The sequence below is a fragment of the Zingiber officinale genome, chromosome 1B (genome assembly GCF_018446385.1).
Source record: "Zingiber officinale cultivar Zhangliang chromosome 1B, Zo_v1.1, whole genome shotgun sequence".
Classification (NCBI taxonomy): domain Eukaryota; kingdom Viridiplantae; phylum Streptophyta; class Magnoliopsida; order Zingiberales; family Zingiberaceae; genus Zingiber; species Zingiber officinale.
The window spans coordinates 109551913-109561489 of NC_055986.1; the positions used below are offsets into that span (position 1 = coordinate 109551913).

The 9577-nt window shown below is 43.3% G+C and overlaps 1 protein-coding gene across 1 annotated transcript; it reads left to right on the plus strand.

Moving 5' to 3' along the window:
- The first annotated feature begins 1433 nt into the window (after positions 1-1433).
- Positions 1434-2369, plus strand: LOC122040958 (ethylene-responsive transcription factor CRF1-like). Its single transcript, XM_042600456.1, has 2 exons — positions 1434-1535; positions 1582-2369. The coding sequence occupies exons 1-2, from the start codon at positions 1434-1436 to the stop codon at positions 2191-2193; spliced, it is 714 nt and encodes a 237-aa protein (XP_042456390.1). The 3' UTR covers positions 2194-2369.
- Positions 2370-9577: the final 7208 nt, after the last annotated feature.

Here is a 9577-nt window from a genome sequence, read left to right on the forward strand (position 1 = left end):
GCACATGAACAATGTCAATGCCTTGAAACGTGCCCATGCAATCCTTGAAATAGGTCTCTTTAAGTTAGTGTTCTTCTGTATTCTGTCAGAGAAACATCAAGGTGGGTGACAGTCACCCTCGGCTCAGTTTGAAGATTGAATGATACGATGCCCAAGCTCAACGTAGTCAATATTCATTTTGATCAAATCAATTTTAAGATTGAATTTGACTCATGTCCAGCTCTTTGTAGTCATATTCTTGACTTCTGTGAAGTCAACTAAAGATGATTAATTTATATTACTCTTTTATATATATATATATATATATGTTCATATATTTTTCTTGTTATGTTGGATGGTCGCAGTTGATAAATTCTATTCTTGATTCACGTAGGAATTTTTTTAGTTAATTCTATAGATCATCGATCCAATTCTATTAAAAATATTTATTGATCATCATGATAAAATATCCAAATTCGACTCTAAAATTGTTGGGATCTACACTTAAAAATCTGACATCAAAATCCCGAAAGTAAATCTTACCGTCCGTTTGACGATTCCCTGCGGCACAGCGCATAAATATCACTGACCCTGTGACTCATCAAGCTTAAATTACAGGCGACTCCTACAAATACAAGGTAAAAGCAGCATGGAATCTTACATTACATTGCAGCCACGGTCGCAGAGCAGAGCTGCCCATTACCATACGGTCAGAGCTGACGCGGTTCTCCACCCCAGGATTTGACCGCATTCTTTATTATGCGCCCCAAGTCCGAACCATGGCGCGGTGGCGCGACAGCTTGTTCCGCCAAACACCACCGCCAGCCCCACCCCACGCCGCCTCCTCACGTGACGGCACGCTCCGCCACGTGGATATGCGAAACCCGAGGCCGTAGAATCCGCGTCATCGCCCCGCGACCGCGGGCCCCGCTCCTCGTCTTACCGCCCACCACGCGTCGACGGGCAACATCGTGCTGTCCTATTCCGAACAGCGAACAACGTCTGTTCCCTCATGGTGGAGTCTGGACCTATCAGAGACATCCACGTAGCACGAGTCCTCGCCATCGCGTGCTGTTCCTCTATATATTGCACAGCGAAGCTCGGAACAGACTCCGCCGTCCACACCCCGGTCGCCATCGGGTAAAAGGAAGAGCGAGAGCCTTTGTGCACTTTGTTCCTTCGTCTTTTCTCTCTGCTTTTATTGGCATAAATTTCTGGACCTCCTCCGGGAGCAGATAGCCGTTAGGCAGAACAGGGTCATTCCAGGAGGAAGCTCTCACTGCATCCATCTTATCTCTCTAGTTTGTCCTTTCTCCTTCTCTCTGCTTTCGTCTTGCTGCCGGGTTGGTGCTCTTGCTACTTGCAGGGGACGAACGAGATCGCGACGACAAATCGCTTCAAGGTTCCTCTTTTACGGGACCGACGGCGGAGATAGGCCCCGAGTTTGACCGGCCATGGGGAAAGCTCGCTCCTTGCGCATCTTCTGGAACGACCCGGATGCCACTGATTGCTCCGGCGACGATGAGGACCCCTGCTTTCTTCCGGGGCGCAGCGGGGTGCTGAGGGATATTGGACCGCTCCCTTGCGCTGCGAAGCGCTTAGAGGTCTGGCCGCCGCGGCAGGCCGCGGAAGAAGGCGGCGGCGTCGTCGCCGGCAGGGAGCAAACAGGGGCGTGCGGCGGCGGGGAAGTATGCGGCGGAGATCCGCGACCCGTCGAGGGGCGTGCGCGTGTGGCTGGGCACCTTCGACACCGCTGAGGAGGCTGCGCTGGTGTACGACGCCGCCGCTATCCAGCTACGCGGCCCTGGCGCTACCACCAACTTCTCGCCTTCCGCCGCCGCCGAGTCTCGGGAAAATAACCCCACCTACTTCTCCGCCGTCTACGAGTCGGACTCCGAGACGCACACGCTCTCATCTCCGACGTCCGTGCTCCGGGTTTTCTCCGCGGGAGGAGGGGCGGCGGAGGAATGGTGGAAGGAAGGCGGAATATGGCTGCCAGAAAGCACGGAGGAGCTGGTATCCTTCGGAATCATGCCGTTATGTAACGACAAGTGGGATCTTGGGATGATGGAATCGATTTTCACAGACGAGGTGGCGGTGGGATCGGCGTCGTCGTCGGAATTGGGATTGGGATCGTCGACGTGGAAGGGAGACGATTGGTTCGGAGAGATCGGCGATCTGTTCCCCGTCGAACCAATCCCTGCTCTTCTTTAATAACAGCTCGTCGTTAAGTATGTACCGTAGCGGATGTGATTAAGACGTTGCGAAACCGGTTTAAAATCTGTTACCAAAACGGTTTAAAACCGTATCGGGGAAGCGTCTTTGTTTGCAAATTTTGTTGAAGTTTTGGGCATATATCGCTCATAAACGCAGCTAAATATTTATCAAAATATTCTATAAATGAAAGTGAGAGTTCTTTTATCACAGAAGGGCACGACTTTCTTTGTTTACGTAACACTCGTTTCTCGTAAGGGATTACCGTAGCATCCGCGTCAGTATCTCGACATAAAATTTATTTTAAATTTAAAAAAAAAAATTTACATCAGTTGCTTTCCGTTCTCTAAATTTAAATTTTATAAATAATATTTTTTTAATTTTTAAAAATAAAATTTATTTTTTAAATATTAAAATATTATTTAATTTAAAAGAAAAATAAAATAAAGGGAATATATTGTAATGAAAAGTAGATATTATTCGGAGACGTCAAGGGCTCGTTCCTTCGACGATCGGACACTGCTTGCTACTATTCCAACATCTTTGCCGTTCATGTTTGTATCAGTATTTCTAATTTTTTTTAGTGTCAACGTCACTGTGGTGAGTCATCCAACATTCTTCATCTTCATATTTCAGCTACAGGTAGTTTTTTCACAGACGGCGCCAATATGATCCTGTCCGAAAACGGAGATGATGGTAAACTGTGGATGTGGCTAGACAGTTGACTAGGTGAGGACTCCATGTAGACCTACAGCATAAGAGGCGTTAGTGTCAGGCTAGGAAGGGGTTCCCAGTGATGGTCCTCTGAAGTTCAAGTCAATTTCCGGCGAGTAGAAAAATAGAGAACTATAGTAAAAGCGTATAGAAAACGAAGTTGCATATATCTTCGCTTATAGATGGAAACCTTCTTTTATAGCTTCACTATGGTGTTCGTGCACGTATCTCAAAATGTAGATATGTTTTCCTAGGCATCCTAGGAAAAGACAAGTAAAAAAATGTTCTTAACACTATTCCTTAAGCAATCATGCACCTCTCTAGGAGAGGCTGGAAGCTTTCAATGTCGGTGTGCTTGTGGAACATGCTCCGTGGCACAAACCTCCATCAGAGTAGGATGGGCATGCTCGATCGGGTAGTCAATACCGTAGCTCGACTTAATTGGTTTGCTTCAAGGGCTTAGACTTTTGACTATCCTGATTTTGACCTCCACATCGACCACTTTTCTTCTACTTTGACCTGTTGGTGGGTCCCCTCTTCATCACTACATCACAAGTCTTCTCCTCAAGTCTAGTTAAAGGAGGTGACAAGTCTGACTGACTAGACAATTAATATATTCTCGAGCTTTTCTTCCTGATCAGGTGCTCCACCATTTAGAGCCACCATTCAACTTTGCTGATATTGAACATACACGATTTTATAGACGTTGTGCGACTGCTGATGTTGACCCACATGATTTTATAACCATCATTCGGGTTATGATGCCGACCCACATGATTTTATAGTCATCGTTCGACTGCTGATGTCGACTCATACGGTTTTATAGCCGTCGTTCGGCTCAATCATGCGCAACACTTAGCTTATTTCTTAACTCCTTGTTGGGCTCTGCTTAGACCTAGTGCCTTTTAATTGTCGCTGATATCACCCTATCTTCTCAAAAATCGTGTAGATCTTCACCCATTAAGCCAAAGCACATTTGGCCATGCCTTGTAATCATACTCTCTGCCTTATCATTCATGCCACCTATGAACAAATGTCACATGTTCTCTCTACATGCTGCCACATGAGTGATATGACAGATGACTGTTTAAGTTTGATATGACGGTTGCCTTTTTTAATTCAACGATCGCTATGAATCATTATTTTCCAAAGCCCACGATAAGATGGCTTAAAGCAGTCGTCCTCCCGATTTTTAAGCCTGCGGCTTTTTCTTTTACCCTATCGTCTTCCTCGTACTCATCGTCATCTTCTCTGCTTCTTCGTCCATAGCCTTCACCGGTGGTTTTCTTTGCAGTAAGCCTTTTCTCCTTTCTTTCTTTGAATCCTCGATCTTCCTCCTTCTCTCCGCTTCATGGCTGAATCTCCTCATCCTCCCCCGACCGTCCGTGGACTTTGGTACACCTCTACAGAGTCTAAGTTTAATGGCGATGAGGTCGACTAGATGCAACTAACCTATCGTTTCCTCGAGGGTTATAAGATTGTCATTCTGTCTGCCTATGATCGCCCTCATATGCCTCTAGATGGTTTCCTGCCCTTCTTTAAGGACTAGTTTTTAACCTGTCTATGCTTTCCCATTCACCCTTTTTCTATGAAGTTTGCAGATATTTTCATATTTCTTTGTATCAATTAGTGCTAAACTCTTTCAGACTGCTGTGCGAGGTAGTCATACTGTTCCATCTGCACGAGATTCCCTTAGTACCCCGTGTGTTTCATTACTTTTACAATCCTCAGCTATCCGAGCCGGGCACCTTTCTATTTCAAGCCTGAGTGGATGCCATTTACTTCAATAAAATGCCTTCCTCGAATAAGCACTAGAGGAAGCATTACTTCTACATCCGTCTCCCCGTTCGGCCCGACTTCCTAACTGACTGGTAGATAGAGTTGGCGAAGTCTCCTCTGGTCAGCCGGTATCGAAGCCAGTCATACTACCTTTAAGCAGTCGCGAGCTTGGCCGGTCAGAAATATCACATACACCAGTTGTTATTGGAGGGGGTCTTGTATGTGTTTGGGCTAAGCCCCATTCGAACTTGGCTGCCCATCCCCCTAGGTATGCCCGTTTTATTCCAGTCGTCTTGAAATCTAATTGATTTTTCTTCTTGTTTTTGTTAGGATGTATACTAAAAGCCTAGCTTTTGGTATAAACATTTATCTAGAAATAAGAATCACATTGGTCAAATGTCTACATTTATGATAAATGTAGTTGTTCAATTAATTTATATTGTAGATAACATGGTGTGTGGTGTCACACACAGAAGATCATGTTATCAGTTCCTTATAAATTATAAACAGTAGCTCACGACCAAAATGGAAAGGAACAAACCATTGGAAGGTCGTAGTGTAATTAGGTATTAGTTTATCTTAACTATATAATTACACTAGTACACTTAGAGTGTATTGAGTAGGACCATTTGAGGTCGTTCCTTTTATACTGACTTTATGAAGGAACAAAGACCTCAGTTATTATGGAAGTGTGTGCTCTTAATCATAATATAATAATAAGCACATATATTTGATATTTATTTCTTTAATTTATCAATGGGTGAGATTTAGTTCGATAAATCAATAAGCCCGATAAGTTGGGAAATGATATCACTTATAGTGTGTTGTTGATTATAGAAGGAAACCGTGTCCTAGTGATCTAGGTTGAGAATGCCCCAAGAGGAGCTCATAAGGATTGTCATGTTAAACCCTGCAGGTGGACTCCGCCATGACGATGAAGTTGAGTGGTACTACTCTTGAGTTAGATATTAATTAAGTGAGTTGTCAGAACTTACTTAATTAGTGGACATTGTTATCTTAAACAGGAGACTAACACACTCATAATAAGAAGGAGCCCAAAATGTAATTTGAGATTGGTGCGGTAGTTCAATAATAGTTCTCTAGTGGAATGAATTATTATTGATAAAATTAAGTTGTGTGTTCGGGCCGAACACGGGATGCTTAATTTTATCGGGAGACCAAAACCAATTCCTCCTCTTGGTCCCTATCATAGCCTCTTAATTATAGAGTACTATACCCACCTATACCCACCTTCTTACCCATCCCATAGGGGCCGGCCAAGCTAGCTTGGAGACCATGCTAAGGCCGGCCAAAGTTTGGTTCATGGGTGCTTCAAGGTGGCAGGCCCTAGCTTGGGTTCAAGCTTGGTGTGGCCGGCCCAAATTAAAATAAAAGGATTTTTATTTTTAAAATTTTTCTTATGTGGATAACATGATTTAAAAGAGAGTTTAAAAATTTAAAATTTTCCTTTTATAAGATTCTATAAAAGATTAAGAGAAGAGCTAAATCTCTTTCCTTATTTGTACATTAAAAGGTTGATTTTAATTTTAGTAAAAACTTTCCTTTTAACCATGTTCATGATTTAAAAGTTTAAAAAAATTAATAATTCTCTTTTATTAGTTTCTACAAAAGATTAAGAAAAGATTTGATATCTTTCCTTATTTGTAGATTGAAAGGAGATTTTAATTTTTAGAGATAACTTTCCAGAAATTATCCACATGTTTAAAGAAAGATTTAATTTATAAAATTTCCTTTTTATTAACCAATCATGAAGGGATAAAATTATTGGAGAAATTTTTTATAAAATTTCCGGAAGCAAATAAGGAAGTTTTAATTTGTGTTTAAAATTTTTATTTGCTTGGAGATTTGGTGTGACCGGCCATTATAATAATGAGAAGAAAAATTATCTTTAATTAAATAAAATTTTCCTTTTCGTGGCAAAAGAATTAAGGAAGTTTTTATTAAAATTTCCTTATTTACCAAGACCAAGGTTATAAAAGAGGAGGTGGAGGAGCCTTCATGGGTGAACAACCTCTATTCTTTTCCTCCCTTTTTTTTTTGGTTTTGGTGGCCGGCCCTATTTCTCTCCTATCCTCTTGTTGGCCGAAACCTATCTTCTTGGTGGAGTTCTTGTTTGTGGCCGGATCAAGGAAGGAGAAGAAGAAGAGAAAGCAAGTCTCGTCTCTAGCATCCCTTGGAGCATTGGTGGTGGCCGAAATTCTTCATCCTTGAAGAAATTTATTGTGGCCGAAATCTAGAAGAAAGAAGGAAGGTGGAAAGGTGGTTCTCATCTCGGAAGATCGTTGCCCACACAACGTCCGAGGTTAGAAGAGGAATACGGTAGAAGATCAAGAGGTTTTTGTCTTCAAAAGAAAGGTATAACTAGTAATGTTTTTCCGCATCATGCTAGTTTTATTTCTTTGTAAAATACCAAATACAAGAGGCATGCGATTCTAGTATTTCAAATTTGTTTTCGATGTTGTGTTCTGTTGGTGCAGGAAGCATCCGACGATCGAACTCGTGTTTTGATAATGGCAAAGAATTCAAAGTTAAGATGTTTTGTATCTAACATGTTGAATGAGTGTTTCAGGAAAGTCCTAACAGCGGTTAGGCAAAGGGATAAACCCTAGGGGGTGGTAACCCTAGGTCATAGGGGGTGGTAACCTTATGCGGAAAGTCTTGGCAGGTCGATGACTTCAGGCAAAAAGTCCTAGGGGGTGGTAACCCTAGGTGGAAAGTCCTGGTGTCGCGAACCAGGTGAAAGACTGGACTAGCCGGGAAGCGGATGTCCAGCAGAAAGTCCGGAAGCGTCGAGTGCTGAGCAAAAGTCCAGTCGATCTGGAGGATCACACTGGCAGCAGGTAAATCTCCTGAGTGGAGTAGGTGAGGACGCGTTCCCCGTAGAGGGAACAGTAGGCGTCGGGTCGACCTAGGGTTTCCGGTCGGAAATCCGAAGTCAGACTCGGACAGTCCGGAGACTGTCATAATATTCTTTATCATATTTATACTGTTGTTTTATGCTAAATTTGTGATGCAGGATATTGTTTGGGACTAACATATCTTGTACGTACAAAATAATGATGTTTTCCCTCGGATGAATAGTGTCCGAGGCGCCTCCATGGAGCTTGGAGGCACCTCGGGTGCAAAACCTGAAGCTGGCTGCGAAGTGGAGCTAGAGGCGCCTTCATAGGGATTGAAGGTGCCTTGGACCATTGAAGGTGCCTTGGAGCTTTGATGAAGGCGCCTTCAGGTTAGGATAAGCAGCAGTCAGCGGAGGTTATCACAGCGCAGGAACAGGGATAAATTTTGGGGTTCAAGGCGCCTTGACTGGCACTGGAGGCGCCTTGAACGTCCAATAAAAGGACATCTCCACCAGCAGCTTGAAATATCTTCTTCCAAGTGAACTATCTGCTACAAGCTGCCTACGAGACGATCCCGAAGTGCTGCAACAACACCCCGACAACCCGGAGCTTCAGATTTAGTCCTTTGTTGTCGGTATAATCTTTTACTGCTTTGAATTGTAATTAGTTTGTAATAGTTTTTACGAGCTTATAGTTGTTGCCCACGGAAAGCGATCAAGGATCGCGGGTCTTCGAGTAGGAGTCGATCAAGGCTCCGAACGAAGTAAATCCTCTTGTCTCTGTGTGCTTGTTTATTTACATTTCCGCTGCGTATTTTACTCCATTAGTTTTTCGATAATCGAACGAAATAGCCACGAGCGCTATTCACCGCCCTCTAGCGCTTCTCGATCCAACAATTGGTATCAGAGCGGGGTGGTTTTGAATCGGTGCAACCACCATTCAAGACAATTTTTTCGTGGAATTTTTAGATTTCTTTTCGGAGTCAATTAGAATTTAGCCTCATAGCTATATTCTAATTCTTTTTCTCGAATCGATTTTCTGCTCAGAGTTGGTGCAACACCACTCGAGTTCGTGATTCTTTTATATACTTCCCACACTACTAATCCAGGACCAAGTCCTGGGACTTTCTTGTCATTCTTTTTCTTCATAGTTATTTTAAAATGGCTCTACAAGAAGGCTACAGTACAACCCGACCCCCACTCTTCACCGGAGAAGACTTTGGTTACTGGAAGGGCAGAATGGAAAACTTTCTGAAGATCCAGTTCGAGACGTGGATGATCGTCAAGACTGGTTTGGATCTGCCAACAGATAAAGATGGAAATCCTACTCCTTGCGAGGATTGGGAACCAGCACTGATCAAGAAAGTGGAAGCAAATGCCAGAGCAACTTGTACCCTCCAGTGCGGACTAACAAAGGAGGAGCTAAACCGGGTTGGTCCGTTCTCAAGTGCCAAGGAGCTATGGGAGAAGCTGATCGATCTTCATGAAGGGACCACCGATACCAAAGTAAGTAAGCGTGATCTATTATTCAATAAATTGTATAATCTAAAAATGCAGGAAGGTGAAACGGCAAGTTCACTACACGCGCACATTCAAGACATCCTTAATTCTCTCCACGGAATCAGACAAAAGGTAGAGAATCGGGACGTCATAAGGTACACACTAAATTCCTTTCCGAGGAGCACATTGTGGGCATCAATGGTAGATGCCTACAAAGTTTCCAAGGACTTATCTACTTTAAAGTTAGATGAATTGTTTAGTGAATTTGAACTTCATGAACAAACTAATGCACAACCATCCGAGAAAGGTGTAGCTTTGCTTGCAGGGACAAGTAGAACGCGTGAATCGAGATCCCGGCGAAAAATCGAACCAGAATCAGAAGACGAACCCGACTCAGAAGACTCAGAAGACGAACTGACCAGCGAACTCGTGAACCTCGTAAAGAGGCTCTACAAGAAGAAGAAGGGCTTCAACAAGAAAGATCTGAAGAAGGCAGTTCAATTCAAGGAGGCCCAACCTAGTTCGAAAACA

Coding starts and splice junctions, on each gene's coding strand:
- LOC122040958 (XM_042600456.1), top strand. CDS start 1,434: ATGGGGAAAGCTCGCTCCTTGCGCATCTTCTGGAACGACCCGGATGCC. Junction 1,536..1,581: donor TTCTTCCGGGGCGCAGCGGG/GTGCTGAGGGAT, acceptor CGAAGCGCTTAG/AGGTCTGGCCGCCGCGGCAG.